Below are 21588 nucleotides of genomic sequence, written 5' to 3'. Positions count from 1 at the left end.
CTGTGGACAGCCACACTACCATAGAGCTGTGGACAGCCACACTACCATAGAGCTGTGGACAGCCACACTACCATAGAGCTGTGGACAGCCACACTACCATAGAGCTGTGGAAAGCCACACTACCATAGAGCTGTGGACAGCCACACTACTGAAGGGCTGTGGTTGCCTAAGGAAGCTGTGAAGGTTTATGGTCTGGAGACATATAAGTGCCTCAAGACTCTGAATGAGCTATTCATTCAAAATGCTCTGCCTATGGTTTGAGTAAATTGAGGGACTGCAGAGGGGACTCTTCAATTTCAGGGAATCAAGTCAGACTTTGAACTATTAATTCTAGTCTCTTCTGTGACAAAACTTAAGAAATGCTGTTAGTAGGTGTTGGTTTTCTTCTGTTCCAGATCCCATAAGGAAGCAGCCACAGCCAAAGATTTCTGTAGGCCAAGGCATTTTACCTGATACACACACACACACACACACACACACACACACACACACACACACACAGGAGCTTGTGCTTGCATGCACATGGGCTCACACAACTGAAGTGGGGCTACTGACAATGGTTAATAGTTCACTAACTATTAAATATCACACATCTACTTTGTTTCTGTCCACTGCTCTCAGAATGAAACCTCTAGGCTATAGATGACTGAAACCCTGTTTATTCTACATCTTTGTGTTTGGATGTTTTGGTCACACCCATCTTGAAGCCTAAGGCACTACAGACTCTACTTCTTTGGTCAGCACATTGGGAACAAGCAAAAGGAATGTATTCTAAATTCTACCATTTCGTTTTCCATTTAATCACGAGGAGAAAGTCAAGTCAAGGTCCCAGGCCCTAGGGAGCTGGGGAGTTCGCTATAGCTGAACAGCTTCTGCTGTAAGGAAACAGTTGTCTGAGTCCAGATATCTCAGGGACAACTAACTTTTCCATCTTGGCTGGCAGGGTCAAACAAAATTCATGTTCCCATGTCCAGGAACCTACTCCTATCCTGATTGATGGAAACGCCCTTGCTCAACCCCTTATCTTTAAATATGATTGACAATGTTACAGCCCACCCAGCTCCCCCTCTCTTTATGGTTTCCTGCTTTAACTATGCTATACAGTATCTCTTTGAGATCATAGTTCAGCTCTCCTGTCTTTTCTGTGGCCCTGATTGATTAATAGTGTCTTGGTTATAGTAAGTTTTTGTCATCTGCATCGCCCTGAAGTTTGAGTTCCGTTGGATTTAAGCAGATCCCACAAGCACACCAAGGCTCACACTTCCTTATGTCACGTGTCCTCTAACTTTTGTGTATCTCTCTATTGTACGTTTATTATTTACAATTCTTCATGCTTTTCATGGTGTGCTCCTGTTACTCCCTGAAGCCCAACTCTCAGCCTATTTCTGGCCTGTTTTCCTTGTAGAGCTACGAAGTGCTGACTAATGCTTACAGACTTCTTGGATATCTAGAAGTCTCTCTAAATTACTACCCATTGTTTTTCAAATGCATACGAAAGCTTCCACAGCCACCTTAACTCGTTCCAGGTCTGTAGAGCCAAGTAGGAAGTAGGGCCCTGGGTCTGTGATCCTTAAAGCCAGAACGGCTATCACTGAAGAAAACCTGGTACTAGCAAAAAGACACAATTCCTTCGTGCCTTACACCACCAGGGAGCGAGGAAAGATGGCACCAGTCACTTGTCACAGAACTTGCGATCTTGAATTAAGACGCCCGCGGTAGGTACCACCACAACAGTAGTCACACCCACCCAGCGGCGCGACCTTCCATCTGCGCAGGCGCACGCAGATCGCTTCCGCCATGGGCGTGGTCAATCCTGGGCGTGGCCACGGCGGGGGCGTGGTCTGCAGTCGGCTAAGCTGTCCGCACCCCCAGCCCTCCTGGGAATGGCGCTGGGGGTCCCGGGGCACGGGGCTTCGAGGCAGGATCTAGCCTCGGAGACCCCGGTGACAGCCACAGCACCGTCTAGTGCTGTGAGCTCCCGCCGCTTCCTGCTCTGGCTCTACCTTGTAGGCTTCTTGGTGAGTGCCCGCACCGGGGCTGGGGAAAAGCACCAAGTCTCTGCAGACTTGCACTTACCTCAAGTTCCCGGGTATTTTACACAGCTCCAGCCCGGAGTCTGAAGTGTGCTGTGAGGTGCCTCCTCTTGCCCTTTCACCACTGACCTCAGGTGTGACTCCTTGACCCTGGAGGGGTCTACACTGGAGGCCTTAAAGCTGGAGATTGGAAGTTAAGGTGAACGGCACACAATTGTCTTTGGCAAAATGGCATGTGTTTTTGTTTTGCTATAATGTCTGTGCATGTGTGTATTGGTTTGGTCCACAAATAGTCCTTTGCCCTGTAGAATGAGAAGCTTAAGAAGTTATTCTCCCATCCATCTGTTTATTAATGAAGTTTCATTACTAATGAATATTCATGAAGTTTCTGAATGCCTGCCGCGTGTGGTACATGCCCTGGAGCACTGACATCATAAGCAGTTTCTGCTTCCAGAGAATTTACAGTCTTAGTCTTGGACCCTGATTCACACTGGCTCCTCTTTCAAGGCGAGGTTTAGTTCAATAGGCCTGGTTATAAGCAGCCGGAAAAATCTTTCAGTAGGATTTCTTCATCAGGCAGACGGAACCAATTAGTTGAATGATCAGTGGGAAAAGACTTTGTGGCAGGTATCTATCTGATTGGCACTGAACCTGAGAAAACAATTCCTATTGTTCCCTGTCCAGATGAAGTAAGTCTACTCTTTTTTTCCAGACTGAAGGGTTGCTGGAATTAGGAGTTAGCATGCTGAGCCATGTAGCTAAGGAACAGAGAGGCAGCCTCTGTTTGGATTCCAAATTGTCCAACAGTTGGTAGAGGTTCCGTTTAATTAATGCTTGTTAGAATCTTGAAAGAAGTAGATTTCACCAAATGTCTGTATTCACCGAGCTAGAAGGTATTGAGTACCATGCCTGAGAGATATCTCTGCCTAAAGTATACTTTGCAGGTCCCAAGATATACAGTTTCCCTTCTTAGGCTCCCTGCCTTGACTTTAGAGAGTAATGTCCTTGCTTTTTGGTTGTACTTTAGGGATGCAGACATTATTTACTTCCACTGTGTAGTCTGGTTGTTCAGAATCCAAAGCTGGGGAGTGGATGTTTCTGGGAAAGGATGCTGACTGTCATCCACTGGGGTGATGCACGTCTCCAACCTGCTGAGGCCCCACCACAGAGGGCACGAAGGTTATATGTGGAAAAGACTCAGGCCCTCACTTGGAACATTCAGACTTCACCCAGAGGGTAGCAGCAACTACCGGGAGTTAGAATTCACAATAGTTTGGGAGTTACGATGAAATCAAGCAGTTCATACATCATTCATTCTGTGCAGCCTTCCAACACAGACTTGGAGACCCACACCCTCTGCTGTTTGCCATATGCCGTGCACATGGTAAATCCAGTCTGATGTAAAATTTTGAGACGTGTAATACTATATTTAAGAGAATAATATATCCAAGAGCACATCTTGAGGGAAATACATATGATTTCCACATAGTTTTTAAAAGGCAAGGATTTTATTTTTTCAATGAGAAATGTTGTATAGAGTCTTATGCAGCCGTATGTATTGTTGAAGGAGCCTATGCTGATTTTTTAAGTAATTGACAATATTACGCACAGTTTAGTCGCTGTTTTCATGTATTCCGAGACCCCAAAAGGCTTCAGAAAATGGTTTCTGACTGAAAGAGGAAGGGTATAAGATTGGAGAAGTCATTTGCAAATATTCTAGTTTTAGCTCTCAATAATTTTGATATTTTAACTTCGTTCACTAGGAATACTAAACCCATTCCTTTGGCGCATTTTGGTTAAACTAAGATAGTGCCGAGGTCTGTGATTTCATCTGCTTTTGTCCAGATACCTGGTCAGTTTCTTTTCCCTCTTCCCAGCCTGTAGCAGGTGACAATTTATCTGCATTGAAATAGCCCACCAGTGGAGAAACTCTGGGTTTCGTTCCCTGTACAAGGCAGAGAAGCTCAAATGCATTCATCAGTTTCCGTTGGGAAAGGCTGATGCAAAGGGGAAGGCTAGGTGTTCCCATCAAGCTGACTTATGAGTGGGAGCAAGCACATGGGTTGTCAGATGCATAGTATGAATAATGGTGGCCCTGTAGGAAGTGTAGATCAGGAAGGAAGTGCTCATTGCAGTAAAGGAGAGATTTTACATTAGAACTTTCGAAGAAGAAAGAGCCAGCCGCTAGCTTTCCTGGTAAAAGGAGTGGTATTTTAGAGTCACTGAGTGCTACGGGAGATATTACCAGCTCTTCCTCATGAGCCTATATTATACCTTCCATCATTCTTAGTCTATGGATATCAGTATTTCACTAGCCTTCCACCTTCCACATGCTTCCCTGGTCTCAGGTGTTGATATGTGACAGATTTTGAAGCCTAGCGTGGTGGAAGGTGCTTGTGACATCAGTCCTCAGGACGCTGAGGTGCAAGGTCATCCTGGGCTACATAATGAGGCTGACTGAAAAAGTACCAACTCTAGCCCATCGGTCCTTTTCTGTAACTTGAGATTTTTACTGAAGCAAAAACAGCTTTACCAATAAATGCAGACCAGCCTCCCTTCATCATCCACACGATGCCGGGGTTTTTCAGTTCACACTTGCTTTGCACTTGCGCTGCGAGTCCTCCTTGGATGTTAAAGGCCAGTCACAAAGAAGCTGAAATGAAAGCTGACCCTGGCCTGCAAACTAGTCAGCATTTAGACTTACCTTGATTCCATCATAACTTTTAACCTGGCCGTGGTGGTCTACTGTTAGATGCAGGTTTTGTGTTTGAAATTGAATTATAGTTTTAGGGTCACCAGTTTCAATAGTACTAACCTCCAGTACTAACTCAAACCCCTCTTTGGTTTCCCAGGACCTGTTTGGTGTCAGCATGGTGGTCCCATTGCTGAATCTTCATGTCAGATCCCTCGGAGCAAGTCCCGTAGTGGCTGGAATAGTAGGTGGGTGTTTATAAACCTGCTTATTTGCAAGACATTGATTTTCATATGCTCTGAAAAATAGCTCAGCCCTTAACCAAACCTCGCACAGAAGGAAATAGGAAATGGAAGGACTTTGCAGTGTGTTTCCAAGTACTATGCTGGAGCAAATGGATGGCATCCTTCCCGAACCACCTGCCTTCAGGAAGGCTTTTGAGGTTTGAGGTAGTTCCACAGCCCATGCTGATGGAAGGGCTGCTTCCTGGGCCTCTGATAGTTTGGGCCAGGTATGTTGCAGGCAAGGCACAGCCTCTGGTCTCCTGTCCACAAGCACAGTTCTGAAACTGGGAATCCAAAGGGGCAGTCTATGAAAGTCATGCCTAATGGGAAAGGGTGTGTTTGGGTGACCACTTTGGGACACTAGCCGCAAGCTTCCCAAACCACCAGCGCATCCCAGAAGCCCATGGACTTTCTGCCCATGCAGCATGAAATTCCATTCAATTTTTCTCCATTTGTAAAAGAGACAGGAGTATTCGGGGCTTAGAATTGGGCATGCAAAGCACCAAAAAATCCTTAATGCTAATTGCCCTAGAGTCCTTTACAAGTTGGAGAAGTTAGGCAGTTTTCCACATCACCTTTGTGTATGTATGTGTATGTATGTATGTATACATATATGTATACATACATATACATATATACATGTTTAATGTGTGTGTATATATATATGTATACACACATATACATATATATATCCTGATCCCTATTCTACTTATTATTTCTCCTTCAAGATATATACATTGAATTATGCTGACACCCGGTAGCCTATCAACTTTTAGAAAAAGCCAAATGGACCTGTTGCATAACAAGGGAGGGGAAGGAAGGAACTCTGTAAGTTCCTTAAATAAATGGAGCCTTTTTTGTTTAAAATTTGCTCATTTTATTTACACAGCTCTTTGTCCTCATAGGTAGCCAATATTGCTTACGGTATTTCCAGTCATGGCTATAACAGGCTCTCCTCTCCTCTTACCTCTAAAATGCTTGATCTGTGTGAGTGAGTGTTAAAAGTTTACCGCTGGGTCCTATTTTCCCAGGATTCTGCTGTTTGCTCTCTAAGACAGAGTAGGGCTACTTCCAGGGTCCCCAAGTCTGGCCCTTGTTGTCCTTCTCATCTGCTTGCTCACATTTTATTTTGGAGGCCTTTACATTGTTTTAGAGAAGTCCTAGAACAGGTCAGCTTCCTGGAGATGCCCTCTCCCTTAGTATTCTGCTGATTTCTACCCGATTGTTGCCAAGTTTATTTAGCAACGGCCACGCCTTTTCTAACATTACGCATTGTTTTTCAGGCTCCTCATACGGCGTTTTGCAACTCTTCTCCAGCACCTTTGTGGTAAGCTATCTTGTGTCAAGTAAGTTATTCTCTAACTGGCAGGACATCGCCAGCTCTTAGGCACGTGCCACTGTGGGTCTACCACCCTGTGCTTATGAAACAGAAGCTCAGGGGTTACTGAACAGTGGTGTGGGAGTGGTTATAAAATACAGCTTTGTTAGGTAGGAAACTGGGTAGAATCCTGTCCTCTGCCCTTTGGCCCTCGGGATAATGTGTGCTTCAAAGACTCAGATGCCTTCTTCTGCAAGACACGCTGAGCCATTAATACACGTTGGGGGAGAATGTATTGCATCATAACATGCTGACCCTGAGACTCAGTGCTGATTTTTGAGAAAAAGAATATAAACAGAAGCTATCACCGTTACTTCATTAGCGTAACTGATTGCTGTCAGATCCACCTGCATTTCTATGATTCTGTACGGAAGTGTGTATACTGAGCTCTTGGTCTCATTATTTATGAGAGCATTGGGTAGAACTTTAAAATTGATTGGTTAGGCATCCAAAAGATGGTACCGAGGGAATCAGAAGTGATTTTCTCCCTCTTCTGGACACTTTGTAGTCTGAAGTCCAGAGACTGTCAGTGAGCATCCCTCATCCCTCACCCGCCATGCAGCCCCTGGAGGTCTGGAGGCCTCAGTAACTTCAGTAATCAGTCTCACAGGTTGCCGGGAGTGACTGGTGGAAGCAAGTGGCTGGCATCTCACATTTGGAGTGTGTTTTCCTGGCTGCTTCCTGGTCAAGGAATAGCTTTTAAAGGCATTGAATGAGAATCTATAAATGCTGTCAAGTGGGTAAACAATTACTTGTTCATTTATCTTTATTTCAGGCTTTTAAGACACTAAATTGGCTTGTACTGAAGAGAGGGCTCAGCAGTTGAGAACGCTCTGCTCTCTGCTCTTTCAGAGGACCCAGGTTCAGTTCTTAGCATCACAGCACAGCTCACAACTGCCTGTGGCTCCGTCTCCAGGGAATACAATGTCCTATATTTTATATTATTTGATTTCATTTTATCTTATCACACATAAAATAATAACACATCTTTTAAAAATGTTAAATCTCCCTAACATTCAAGTTAGGGATGCTCTAAACTGTAGGAAGAGAAAGAAGAGCAGAGAGGCTGATGAAGCCGCAGGTGGTGACTCCGACATTCTCCAACTAGCTTTGTCATCCGGCTAGAAGGCTTGATGTGTTTCTGTGAGGGATAGAGGAAGTATCAGAATTGAGAACTTGTGTGGCCCCCAGCCACCTTGCCCTCCACCCCGAGTAGAACATCCCCCCTCACTGAGCTTCTTTCTTCCATCCTGGCCTGTGCTTACATAGATTTGTGATCACAGGGTGCTATTTTTCTCATTCACTTTCATTTTCAGTATTTTTTAAAATTCCTAAACAACCTGGTTTCTGCAGAGCGAGGTTGCATCAAACAATAAAAAAATGAAGTCAGAAACGAAGAAGCTTTGCAACTTGACCTTTTATTTCCCCGAGCAGTGAATTTCTTGGCTGCTGGACCACCATTGGGCATCATGCCTCACCTTGTGGGACGGTTAGATAAAGTAGCATGTGGCACAGGGCATGACACGTCCGACTCCCTGACATCTCCTGGGGCCATATTGTGTCTGTGTGGTGCTCGTTGCTATTGGAGGTCTCTGCTTGTTCCTCTCAGGGCTGCTGGAGTGATGTGGTCGGAAGACGGTCCTCCTTGCTGGTGTGCATTCTGCTTAGTGCCCTGGGCTATCTCCTCCTTGGAATGTCCACCAATGTGTTCCTGTTTACGCTGGCTAGAGTCCCCGTGGGTGAGTTCTGACCCCAAAGGATTGGGTTCTCAGTGTATGTCTCTGTGTGAACCTGAGCCTGCTGGGCAATGCCTCTTCAACGGGTGCTCACCCGCAGAGACCAATGGGTAGTAATGGTGGCAATGATCACTTGATTATTGTTGCTGTTTATTGAGCATTTACTATTGATTGCCCCTCGGGTAACTTACCCAAAGCTTCCATCCTCCCCAGAGACAGAGCCTCTCAGTTAGTGTGAATTATTCTGCCATACCTGATCTTCCTCTTTTCTGTTGCCCTGCCTCTCTGTGTTCAGAGAGTTAAGATCATGTGAGATACCTTCAGCTAGCTTCACTGAAGCCCCCCTGGAGATCTGACTTCTGACATTACTATGTAGGAGAACCTAGAGTTGGTCTCCTTCTTACAGGCTACTCTTGACGATTTCTAACACCTTGAGATAGCGATCACCTTGGACCTTCATTGGGACATTTTATCAACTCTTAGAAACTGCACCCTTAGGTGTCTGGTGGGTGGGGACCAGCTGTGGAAATTCTATCCCTCCTTGTTTTTCTTAGCATCCAGAGCTCCAAATCTCACCATTTTTTCCCTTTAGCTAGTATGGCATGGACAGACTCAGTTACCCTAGTCACAAGGCTGCTACATCATACATCAGCCCTCATCGAGTTAAGCGTCTCGCTCCATTAACACCACAGAGAAGAGCACTCTACCACTAACACACAGCTGAGGGTCAGCTCATTTGAAACTGTCACGCATGTGGGACAGGAGAGTTATTGACATCACCCTCCCACATAGGAGTGGCTTTGCTGTTGGCTGTATAGCTGGAAGCTCCCTCCTTAAGTGTGGTCCGCAATCCAACACCACCAGAACATTCTAAATTATAATTATTAGCCGATCGAGTGCATCCTGGTGTTGCATTTATTATATCACTGTGTGGTTGATGGTGTGTCTGCAGTACTGCACCTCTCTATACTCCACCATTCGTGTTCAGGAAGGAGCCCAGCAGAAGCCACCACAGCATGTTACAGCTTGAGATGAGGTACAGTGATCTGCAAGGAGCTCATCGGCGTTGACTAATGCCTGGTCACCATTCCCAAGGCTCATCAGTATATTCCTAAGTATTCCTCACATGAATGGCAAATAATCCTCAGGAGCCTACAGTCATGCTGAAGCCATCAGGTGGTCAGCAAACAAACTCACAAGTCCCTAACCAGTAGGAAGCTGTTAGCACTGGTTATATAAAGACACAGTCATAGTCACTAGAATCTTACTAGTGTGTGGCAGTCGGACTTGGTTAGATGAAGGTCCCTTGTGTTTCTTCTCATAAGTTTCTTCACTGTTCCTGTCCATAACCCTCATTGTCTTGTAGTATATTCCGTATACTTTAGCTCAAGGAAAAAATCCACATTCCATGAGGGTGGATTTTGCTGGTTATTTGTGGGTTTGTTTGTTTGTTTGTTTGTTTGTTTTTGGTTAGCGCATTGCTTTATTCACACATGGATCAGTGGTGGTGCAGTAATCTTTGTAGCGAGTGAGCAAAGAAACCATCGTAACCACATAAGTGTGAGAAAGCCACTGTATGCGCGAGGGAGTGCAGTAAAGAGGCTTCCGACATGACAGCCCTGCTGTGTGGTTATGGGTTTTATTGGGGATAAAAGAAAAAAGAGAAAATATCCAGGGCAGAGAAAGAAAGGAGGAGACTGGACATGGCTAGCAGTTTGGATGTGGAGAGTGGGAGAACATAGAGAGTATAGTGAGAAAGCAAGAGACAGACAGACACGACAGACAGACAGAGGAAGGGGGAGAGGGAGGGAGATAACAAGAGATAGAATATAGCATACACACACACAGAGAGAGAGAGAGAGAGAGAGAGAGAGAGAGAGAGAGAGAGAGAGAGAGTAAGTAGATATCAAGATACAGAGACAAATAGAGTGAGACAGAAAGGCAAGGAACAGGATAGAGCATACTGAAAGAGAGTAAGGAGAGAGAGAGAGAGAGAGAGAGAGAGAGAGAGAGAGAGAGAGAGAGAGAAAGAGAGAGAGAGAGAAGAAGAAGAAGAGGAGGAGGAGGAGGAGGAGGAGGAGGAGGAGGAGGAGGAGGAGGAGGAGGAGAGGGGAGGGGAGGGGAGGGGAGGGGAGGGGAGGGGAGGGGAGAGGAGAGGAGAGGAGAGGAGAGAGAGAAAACGAACAGTGGGCATTGGGGAAACCTTGAGTTATAAAAAGGAGGAAAGTGAGGCTGCTGAGGAGAGCTAGGATGCTCACATGGAATTGGAGATGTATAACCAGTGCTTGTAATACTGAGGGAGGCTGGAGGCCAGCATGGGCTTCGATATGCAACCACAGGTAGCCATCTCTCCCTTCTGCCAGAGCTGAGAGAAATGACTCCTTTCACAGATGGGAACTGTCTTCAGTTTCACAAATTCCTGAGGGATGCTAGGGTTTATTGAAAGTCCAGAAATCCCTCTGTAGTTCCAATTGAGGTCATTTCTGGATAGTTGTGCTGCCTGAGACCTGGTAACCACTAGGAATTTCATTCGGATGACAAAGAATGTTGGGGTGTCAAGATGAGATATGGGTAAGCTGAAGTCTAACGCACTCAATGCTAGATGTGACAAGCCACATAACTGTGCTGTCTTTGGGGTCCATTTATGACAGGGCAAGTCCTGCAAGCCATAGTGGTTCAGAGAAAATGGAAACAAGAACTCCATTTGGCTCAGGGATGAAGAGCAGCCCAGAGGGGTCTGCTCCTTTGGAGTTCTGAAAGTTACAGAGCACATCTCCTCTCCCTTGCAGGTGTTTTTAAACACACCCTCTCCATCTCCAGAGCACTGCTTTCTGACCTGGTCACAGAGAAGGAGCGACCACTTGTCCTGGGACAGTTCAACACAGCCTCAGGCGTAGGCTTCATCTTGGGCCCTGTGGTTGGTGGTTATCTGACTGAACTGGATGGTGGATTCTATGTGACAGCCTTCATTTGCTGCTCTGTCTTCCTCCTCAATGCTGGTGAGTTCACGTATTCTTAAAACTCACAAGTCTACCCAAGTCTATGTTCTTGCAATTCTTCATAACCTTTTACCTATTCTCAGTGAGTTTCATATCATGTACCCCATCCAACTGATCTCCCTACCTGCCCTCTGCCCTTGCAACCTCCCCCACAAAAAGAAAAAAAATCTCAGTATGGAAGCTGTAATGTGTCACAGTGTAACTCACAGTGTACCCTTTTGTCTATACTTCTTTGTATATTTATTTACAAGTGTTTATTGCAATGAGTTGCTGGTCTAGCTTGAGCTCTCGTCTGGTTTTAGCTTCTGCTAAGCTGTCAGTACTGGGATTCACTGGGACTCCTTTTGAATATCCTCTTTTTGCTCTGTATCATGGAGATCCTACAGCTTTGGATCTTTCTGTAGGACTGGCTTCTTCATAAGCTCCAGCAGTTCAGGGTAGATGTTAGGCTGATCTAACTCAAAAATCTGGATCTGGGCCTGGGAGGTATCTGAGCCAGTCAGCCTGCCAGCTCTCCAGCACCCTTACCACCAGGGCAAGCTCTCCAGCACTAGCCTGCCTAGCTCATCCAATACCACAGCTGCCAGTGGCAGAGCCAACTCTCTAGCCCCATCCACACCATTGGGGCCAGCTCTATTGTGCTACCCAGATGAGTTACATGGCCTATTCTACCGAGTGCTGCAGCAGTCAGGGGGCTAGGACAACTTTCTTGCTCTCACACCCTTGGGGATGGCTCACCTGCATCCCCTGTGGTGCTGGCCAGATAAGGTGCAGGGTCCACTCTTCTGAATGCTGCTGCAGGTGAGGGGCAGGGCCAGCTCTCCCACCCACTGCAGGAGGCGAGGGCAATGGATGGGGGAGGGCATCTTTCCCTTGCCCATAGCACCGCATAGCAGATTTCTTAGTTAGGGTTTTATTGCTGTGAAGAGACACTGTGAATAAGGCAACTGTTATACATGAAACATTTAATTGGGGCTGGCATACAGTTCTAAAGTTTAGCCCATCATGATCATGACAGGAAGCATAGCAGCATCCAGGCAGACATGGTACTGGAGGAGCCAAGAGGTCGACATCTTGATCTGCAGGCAGTAGAAGGTGATTGGCTTCTGCAGGCAGCCAGGAGGAGAAGGCTGTGTTCTACATTAGATGGAGCTTGAGCATAGGAGTCTCAAAGTCTACCCCACAGTGATACACTTCTTTCAGTAAGGCCACATCCCCTAATTGTGCCACCCCTTGGGTCATGCATATTCAAACCAGCACAGGAAACAGGTGGCAGAGCTAGCTGTCCCACACTTAACGCCCTCAGGGCTGACTCACAAGTACTCATACAACCACAGCAAGCTCTACTGTGCTTCTTGGACCCTGTGTGAACCCATCTCTCCTGAGTACTACATCTGGTGAACGGTAGGGTCAGCTCTTCTGCTCTCAGGGCCACTCTCCCATGAAGCCAAGCCGGCTGTGGGGCCAGTTCTACACAACCCTCAGACATCAACCTGGCCCCGGGAGGCAGTCCCGAACAGGCTCATCCACTTGGCCTTTGCTGGTAACAGACCCTAGCTGCTGTAGCACCACAAACCCAGATAGCAGTCCAGGACCCCACTTGTGCACATATAACTCACACCAACACATACACTCACATACATACACATTAGTATAATAATGATAATAATAGAGTAGACAGAGTTGTTCAAGAATGAAAGTTAATTTGACAATCCTCTCTTGCAAAGGTCCAGCCTCAGCTTGGAGAGCGGTTTCTGAGGAAGGGGTGTTTGGAAGTGGCATAAAAACAACAACAAACAACAACAACAACCAAAAACAACAATCCCCCCCCAAAAAAAACCCTGGGAGTCAAATTGTAGGTACAACCTGACAGACAGCCTATGTTCTGCTCAAGCCAGCTTTCTAAAGATCACCAGACAGCTCAGCTCTCTCAGACCAAAGCCCGAGTCTTTTATTTACATATCAATTCAATCTTCCATCCTAGCTTTCCTTTTGGTTATCCCACCAATCAGCATTTATTTTTTTTTTTAACCTTAGCCCCTTGACTACTAGGGGGAAAAAAAGCAAGCACATTTTTCTTAACATTGCAAATGGGTTCAGAGATCTGTCTGCCTTTATAAGCACAGAAAATAATCTAGCTCTGAGATCACCCCTCCCACCACACCTGGGCCTAAATTCTCTCTGTCCTGGGCTGACCTTGAACTTAGGTATCTGCCTGCCTTTGTATCTTTCTGATAAGCTGGCTCATAGTGCAGCTGCCTCTGTTCTCTGAGGTTTGTGAAGCCCCTCATATAGTTCATATCACAGCCTTACATTTTGCTTAGTTTGAGAACTTTATATTTTTGAACTCATGTTTTCAGAGTTCTTTCCCACAGCCTTAAGGACTGTCTTGAAGATTACAGCAATTACCATTTTTGCTAAGAACATAGACACAGGCTCACCTCCCAGAGTGAAGTAAAATATGTATATTTTTATACAAACAAGCCTTATATCCAGCAACCATCAACACTTGTGGAAGCCCATGCCCTGCTGGCTGTGTTCCAAGAGTGGGAACCATGTCACACCATCCCTGCCATGGACACTCTCTCTTGCTCTCATGGTGACTGGACAGGTTTACATCCCATCAGTTCTGTGCAGGCTTTCTCATTTATCATAGCATTGATGTCATTCAGTAATCCCCTAGAGGAGGAAGTAACAACTAAGTATGGCTGTGACTTGGACTCCATTTGCTAGTGATGATGTTGGACACCATTTTGCTGACCATTTGTTGGAGACATGTTCATCCAAGTCCTGCTAACTCTTACTTTATTTTGTTTGGTATTTTGCTATTGGTTGAAGGATACCTTGCATAACTCGGCTTTTAACTTTTAAAAAGAATTTACAAAAATTTAATTGTTATAATGTGAAATACTTTGGATACAAATGTGTCAGGCAATGGTGTGAAATGTTAAATTTTGACACATTTTTCCAGCCTTCTATCTCGGATACACTTACTCTTTAGATAAAATAGGTTTCTTTTTTGGTTTTTGTTTGTTTGTTTTGCTTTGTTTTTTTAATTGTTTAAGAATTCCATACATTGTATTTGGAGGAAATTCACCTCTCCCAAGGTTCACTCTGCATCCTATATCCAACCAGTTTATATCTTTATTTTATATATATAAAACAACAACAACAACAACAAAATCTCATTGTAAGAGTGTTAATTCACTGGAGGGTGTTAGACCTACCAAGAGCCACACCTCTAGAGCAAACTCTCCCTCTCCTGGCCAGCAGCAGTTACCAATAATCCCACACATGTAGTGAGACTTTGTGCCCACATCTCTGCTCAATGGCTCAGTTCTCTGACTTAATATTAACTTTGGATCAGATTTGAGTACTACAAATAATACCTACTCTTTACATAGTCCATTAATTTCAGAGACTGTTTCCCAGCTGTGTGGAAGCCTTTCAGCTTGCCCTGGGTCTGCTGTCCCTATGTGCTTTTGTTACCTGTCCTTGTGATAGTCTACTGGAACACCCCTGCCAAGCCCAGCTCTGACAAGTGGCTTTCCTCCCTTTTCTTCAAAGCATTGTGTGTTTAGGTCTGACATTCATCTTCAATCCATTTTGAGTTCATTTTTGGGCATGGCAAAAGGTAGGGACCAATTCCATCATTTTGTTTGATAATAATATATTATCTTAGTTATTATAATCTATATGAAAACATCTCCATTTTTAATAGATCTGTTAAGTTTTTCAATAAAGTATCGAAGGTTTTTTTTTTGCTTTTTTTTTTTTTAAAGAGAACAGCTATGTATGTTTAGCCACAGACCCCCTTCAGTCTTATGTCAGGCCTTATTCATCCTGCTACCTAGTGATAGGCAGTGCATGTTCTCTCTCCCACGTGCACAGCTATACCTCACACTGCAGGTTGGCACCTATTGGAAGGCTTTGCCGGACTCCTCCTCTGCAGCCCAGATTCTTCTCATTTGTCTTTCCCAGCATTCCTTTCACCATTCACTTCAGACACTTGCTTCATTTCTCTTTGCCTGGCCATTCTGAACAAACAGGATTTTTTTTTATAGCACCTCCAAAATTTTGTTGCTATTTTGGCATCATGCTTACATTCTATAACATACTGCACAAGGGCTGGCATTATGCCAGATGACCTCTCTTCTATATATGTCCCTGGACGTATTCCACGGTATTTGATGAATAAAAAAAATGCCTCCTCCTGTGCTTTGCCACCCTCAAGTGATCTAGGTGCTCAGAGACTCTTCCTCTTTGCCCAGAGACCATGGCATAGACAGGTCTCAATAAACAGCTTTGTAAATGAGAGAAAGCATGCAGACTGTCTATTTGCCCATCCATTTAATCATATGCCACTTTGCTTCAGGGGTTTGAACCTTCACCTTGGGGCATGATAATGAGCAATACGCTCCACGCTGGGTTAATTTCTGATCCAGGAAGTGAAGTCCATGTGATAGAACCACTTTATAATCTCTATCAGGATCTGAACCCACACCCCTCTCCACCCAGGTCATAAATACAAGTTTATGATAAAAAAAAAGATAAATGTTTAATATTTTTAGAAGCATGACTGTCGTCTTAGTCAGGGTTTCTATTCCTGGACAAAACATCATGACCAAGAAGCAGTTGGGGAGGAAAGGGTTTATTCAGCTTACATTTCCATACTGCTGTTCATCACCAAGGAAGTCAGGACTGGAACTCAAGCAAGTCAGAAAGCAGGAGCTGATGCAGAGGCCATGGAGGGATGTTCTTTACTGGCTTGCCTCCCCTGGCTTGCTCAGCTTGCTTTCTTATAGAACCCAAGACTACCAGCCCAGAGATGGTCCCACCCACAAGGGGCCTTTCCCCCTTGATCACTAATTGAGAAAATGCCTTACAGCTGGATCTCATGGAGGCATTTCCCCAACTGAAGCTCCTTTGTGATAACTCCAGCTTGTGTCAAGTTGACACATAACTAGTCAGTACAACTGTGGAGGTTCTTTGTAGACAGACCTCTTTCTCAGGGAAGAGAAACATTAAAACATTCCAAGAAGGAAGCAAAGGTCAACACCAAAGTTCAACCTGGGAAGCCAGTGGATTATAGTGCTTTCTTATACAGAGCTTGGGTGAGGACTGCCGTCAGTAGTGTAAGTGATTCTGAGCAGCCACACTGGAAAGTGTTCAGCCATGTTCAGCTATGTCCCTCTAACAGAGACATAGATGTAGACCCTGTTAATCAGCTTCCCCTCGCCCACATGGTCTAGAACTCCCTTGGCACCCCTTGATGTCTTGTGTAATTACAGTAGAATTGCACAGAGATGGTTTTGGAGGAGCCCTGGAATCTCAAGCTCCTCCTATGAGGGAATGTCTGCATAGTGATTGATTCCCTTTAAAAAAATTATTTAAAAATAAACTTTAATTAAAGTATATCACTTGGCCCTTCCCTTTCTGCTCTCCAGCCCCTCCTGTACCCTTCCTCCCAGCCTTCCCATCCCCCACACTAACTCTCAAGTTCATAGCCTCTCCCCTTTCTGACTGTTATTGGCACACGTGCATGATTGCATACACATGTGTCATGAATTCCTGTGCGTGGACACAGCTTCTCTGATGAAGGTGGTGGTTGTATTACTTAGAGAACAACCAACTGCATCATTAGATCCCAGTCACGGCACTGTTTGGTTTAGTGCCTCAGCCTGAGCCTGTGATGTTGGGTGTATTAGGGATATACAATTAGTTGCATGTGTTCCTGGTTACACTGGCTAAATAATAGAGATCTCTTTCTCCCATTTTAGATATCTGGGCAGTCCTGAGGCAAGGTGGAGCATACCAGAGGGGTGGGAGAAGGATTCAGCTAGGTGCAGAGTCCTAGTCTTCCCGGTGGTCCTCGGCCAGGTAGCGAGCATGAGTGAGAAGCCTCTGATTTTCTCATCCTAGTGCTCCATCATGCCCTTCTCTCTGTGTTTCTCCTGGTAAGAAATTAGACTTCAGTGTCTCATAGACTTAAGCTCATTTCCTGCCTTGCTGTATATCCGTGTGAGCCATGAGAACGTCTCTTCTGTCTTCCGTCTGCTAGTCTAATGTGTGTTAGCAAAGCTTGTGGCCTGGCTACAGGAACCAGGGAGAATTTACACAGAAGCAGTTTTACCCAAATGTCATTGTAGCCCAGGTTAGCCTCCAAATTTTTAAGTAGCTGAAGGTGACTTTGGACCTCTTGCCCCTGTCCTCTCTAAGCCTATTTTTAGGTCTGGGTTTTATGAGGGCAGATTTTTTTTCACTGGGCTTTGACTTATTTACTTGTGTATTTCTGGTGTCATTAGCACATTGGAAAAGCACTCTGGGAACCGTGTATGCTCGCAGGATGGATAGATGAGTGGACAGGTAGTAAGGTAGTTAGAAAGCTTGTTGAGCAACTTTCTCATGGATACATTTAATGACCATGGATACTTTAGAAGGATACGTTGGTGAATGTAAGAGTGTAGCTAGGAAGTGGCCCCACAAGAGCAGCCAGCACACAGTGAGAATACAGTGACTAGTTCATATGTAGTTTCAATAGCTTTAATAGAGCTCAAGGTCTATTGTTGGGATCCTGAGACCACAGCAGAACCACGGGAATGGTGGGAAAGCTGGTCTCAACACAACCAAGTAAATCTGGTCTAAAACACAGATAATTGATCTAACACAAATACTTGTTCGAACACAAGGAGCCACTGTAGAGTTCAGCACGCTGGCTTGGGTGATCGATCTGACACAAATACTCCTTCCTATCATCATACCGCCCCTCTCTGGGAGCCACTGTGAGAATCCAGCACACTGGCCACCTTAACAAGTCTCTCACCCTTTCAATAGGTCTAGTCTGGCTGTTACCTTGGAGAGAAACAAGCCTCAACATCCCAGACAATGGTTGGAGCTTGGATGGGAAGCACACCACAGAACCCATAAAGTCAGAAGGAACACTACAGGGAGCAGCCACCACCTCTACGGCCAGGAGGAGTGAGAGGACAGTGCAGGCACCCTGGGTTGAAGTCATGTTGGCCTTGAAAGACATGAAGAACCTGATCTTTTCTGCTCTGTGGGATGTATTCCTCATGCGTTTGCTGATGGGCGTGGCCGTCATGCTGTACTACAGTAACTTTGTCTTGGCCCTGGAGGAGCGGTTTGAGGTACGGCCCAAGACCACAGGGTACCTCATCAGCTACACCAGTGCGCTGGGCACCCTGGCTGGCTTTGCTGTGGGACCCATTCTACGGCTGTACAAGCACAACTCCTACATGGTCCTCCTGCACTCCAGCGTTCTCACCTGTCTGCTGCTGGTGGTCTACTCCACGACCTGCTCCATGGCCATGGTGGTCTTCTCCTCGACGCTTCTGTCCTTCTCCACCACCATTGGGAGAACCTGCATCACGGACCTCCAGCTGAGTGTGGGTGGAGCCCAGGCCAGCGGCACCGTCATAGGTGTGGGCCAGTCCGTGACTGCGGTGGGCCGCATCCTTGCCCCTCTTCTCTCTGGAGTGGCTCAGGAGATCAGTCCCTGTGGACCCCCAAGCCTGGGTGCTGCTTTAGCCCTGGTAGCTATTTTAATCATGACTCTAAACAGACCCCCCTTCAGTGGGGATGGGAGTGAGAGACTCAAACAGGAGTAGGATTGGGACCACTTGGAGAAGCAGATGTAGAACCAGGTAACTCCGGGTCAAAGATGGGCACTTGAGAGACAGTGGGTGGTCCAAGTGTAGTTATTCCCACATGGCTGAGCCTGGTCCTTGTTTGCACAGGCATGCCAGCAGACCCATCAGAAGTCAGCCGCAGATAGGGAAGTTTAGACTGAGCATAGCGCTGCCCTGTGTCAGAAGCTTGCCTGAGAGGCTTCTCTTCCCACCTGGGCACAGTAGAGTTAACATTTGCTCTTAGGGAAAGGCAGCATGCTAAAAGAGGTAGGAGAAGGAATGTGGAGAGAAGCCTTTGTGTTAATCATGGACTGGTCACCTATCTGGAATGCACCTCCCCATAATACCAGAAGCCAAGAAGTTTCTCTGCCCAAATCCCAGAGACCAACCGATGCATCTGCTTTATTTAAACCCTGGTAACATCAAATGCTGAGCCCTTATCCCCTGACATTCAGATACACAGACCTCGCTGAATTCAGACCCGTGGGTTTTAAAGCCCCTGTAGCCATTTCTCATGGAGGGGAGAGGAACACTGATACATGATAGTTTTGATTAAAGTAAAAATTGCAGACTACACTGTTTTTACTAGTTAACTGTACATGACCCCTAAACCTACTGATTGCAATTGGGGTACACCACCTTCCCCTCCTCTCAGGAGTCAGAGTGCACCAGGAACAAAAAACTTTGAGGACTGCCTTCTCTCCTCTTTGGGACTCAGTCACTTTGGGCTTTGGAGAACCCCTCCAGAGTCCCACCTTTTGGGATCACAGACAGAAAATCCACATTCCGTATAATCCTCTTGACTGTTTCTTAAGTGTGTGATGCCCATTTTCAACCTAACACACATGTAATTGTGAGTGGTTCTTCAATGCACTAATTTTTCATAACTCTAATGTCTATTTATAAATCAGAAAAAGGGTGTTTTCATAGTTTTAGATGTTGTATGTGCGATAAACTCAAATATTTATGACTGTTGGAAGTATAACTTGAATGCCGTCCCTTTCCTCTCTGGCTGTGAGAAAACCAATTCACTTTTAAGTTGTTTCCACTGTGAATTTAACACAGGCGCTAAGAACTCTTAAAGGACCAAAGCATGGCACCAGTGCCATGTCCTCACACAGCATCTGAATGTCACGGAGATGAGCCTCAGAGAGACAGTGATTGGACTGATGGTATGATGTCATGAAGTAAGCTTTCAGAAGTGTTTCTACCAAGGCTATACTCTCAAAGACAGTGGACTTTTCTTTCAAATGCTTATCAAAGCCATGTTTGTATTCTTAAAACCATAGCACTTTATTTTTTAAGTGAAACAAACTTAGACTTTAAAATTGATAAGACACGTGGAGATACTGACAACCCAGATCCACCAGTATCTAGAGAAAGACTTGTTACCCTGTATTAGTGGCTTTGGGAATTTGTTAATGTGATGGTTGTTTTTCTGCTCTGCCTTCTTATTTGGTAAACAGTTGCTCTCATCTCATCTTGGCTGGTGTCTTGTTCAGAGTGCGGTCCCTAGACCATCGCGTCCTGGGATTCGCTTAAGCTCCAGCCCCAGCATATTCCTGCTGAGGGTCACTTTGAGGAGCGTGTAGGAGATTTGCTTACACAGAAAACTTGGGCAACCACTGGTCTGATCAGGTGTTTATATCATTTTATGGGGTAAAATCTCAGGGAAATTAAATCTGTTCAGTTAACGTGTGTGTGTGTGTCGTGTTCTTTAAATTCTTCTGCATAATGTCCCTAATCCTGTTTGAAGTGTCAGGTTGAGGCTGCATTAATTTGTCTCTGTATAAGTGAAGATTGCCTCCATCTAGTTTAACCTGGACTTGTGTGTAAACTTGTTTTAGAGACAGGGGGTGTTTGTGAAGGGAACTTACACACCCACCCACAACGTTCCAGCCCCAGAGAGATACTATGAACCTGGCCTCTCATGGAACTGTATGTTTCAGAAAGCACGGCTTGCCCACAGAGCAGAAAGCGCACAGCTCAGTCTAGAGAGACAAGTAAAAGATGAGGACCGGGGAGCCATATTTGGAAGGCTTCAGCCGTGAGCTGAGCAGCATGAAGTGTGATGTGCCTAAGTCCTTCAAGTAGCCCACTGAAGAAGCAAAATACTGCTTGTTCTCTATCTGGATTATCCCTTGATCCCCCAACACATACCTAACATGCAGGGTTGAGAATCACTGGATAGAGCAAGAAGCAGGGTGGAGGTGAAGCAAGAAGCCCCAGTCCTACCTGAGGAGTTACTGCTGATTGGTAGGAGGCCGCTGGCATTGAGGATGCAGAGTCCTTTTAACAGTATAACCTGGCAGGTCAGCCATCTCCTGGCTGTCCCACACCCAAGAATGTCTGGGCAGTACAAATAAGATGACAGTTAGTTGGGTGGGGAGAGAGGCGGAGATAAGCCTGGGAGAAGTCATGGGAGTGGTGGATGTGATAAAAAAAAATACACTGAAATTTTCAAAGAATAATAAAAAATATTTTAAAACAGAATATGGCTATTTTTATCAAAACATGGAGCAATGATAGATGGTAATTCTAGACTGCAAAAGTGGAAAAATTGTATTTTTAATCAGTCAACTGAAACCCTTCTATCTTGATAAATAAGAATCCCTTCTTCAGTGCAGACACCGAAGGAAAACAAATAAGATTGAAATGAAGGTGGCAGTCAGAGACATGGGTGGGGTCATTAGGGGTCAGGGGTCACCTCCTGTAAGACTCACTGCTAAGTGCCACAAGGTTCATTCTAAGAACCAAAGAGTATTTCTGGATCTATAGCCAGTGTCAAACCTTACATAGCCTGTTTCCCCCACACCC

The 21588-nt window shown here is 45.4% G+C and overlaps 1 protein-coding gene and 1 long non-coding RNA gene across 4 annotated transcripts; one reads left to right on the top strand and one right to left on the bottom strand.

The window, feature by feature from the left end:
• Window positions 1-1845: 1845 nt before the first annotated feature.
• Window positions 1846-20463, top strand: Mfsd9 (major facilitator superfamily domain containing 9). The gene is made up of 6 exons (NM_172499.2): window positions 1846-2018; window positions 4886-4973; window positions 6293-6336; window positions 7997-8126; window positions 10913-11122; window positions 17957-20463. The coding sequence occupies exons 1-6, from the start codon at window positions 1884-1886 to the stop codon at window positions 18748-18750; spliced, it is 1401 nt and encodes a 466-aa protein (NP_766087.1). The 5' UTR covers window positions 1846-1883; the 3' UTR covers window positions 18751-20463.
• Gm37915 lies at window positions 7136-21189 on the bottom strand. 3 transcript variants are annotated; one of them, XR_865367.2, is made up of 3 exons: window positions 21007-21189; window positions 11861-12054; window positions 7136-7528 (listed from the first exon to the last, which is right to left on the bottom strand). It is a non-coding gene; the product is annotated as a predicted gene, 37915 (long non-coding RNA). The 3 variants fall into 3 exon arrangements; XR_865366.3 differs by having other exon boundaries at window positions 11861-12041; window positions 21007-21177; XR_865368.2 differs by lacking the exon at window positions 21007-21189 and adding an exon at window positions 16938-17962 and having other exon boundaries at window positions 11861-12041.
• Between the last annotated feature and the right edge of the window lie 399 nt (window positions 21190-21588).

Source organism: Mus musculus, chromosome 1, assembly GCF_000001635.26.
Source record: "Mus musculus strain C57BL/6J chromosome 1, GRCm38.p6 C57BL/6J".
In the NCBI taxonomy this organism is placed as follows: domain Eukaryota; kingdom Metazoa; phylum Chordata; class Mammalia; order Rodentia; family Muridae; genus Mus; species Mus musculus.
The sequence above is the reverse complement of the archived record's forward strand: the minus strand, read 5'-3'. Positions and strand labels throughout refer to the sequence as shown.

Excerpts from the sequence above, each read along its gene's own strand:
- Mfsd9 (NM_172499.2), top strand. The coding sequence starts at position 1,884 with ATGGCGCTGGGGGTCCCGGGGCACGGGGCTTCGAGGCAGGATCTAGCC. Across the intron at positions 2,019-4,885 it reads TCTACCTTGTAGGCTTCTTG|GACCTGTTTGGTGTCAGCAT; the intron begins GTGAGTGCCCGC and ends TTGGTTTCCCAG. Across the intron at positions 6,337-7,996 it reads TCTTCTCCAGCACCTTTGTG|GGCTGCTGGAGTGATGTGGT; the intron begins GTAAGCTATCTT and ends TGTTCCTCTCAG.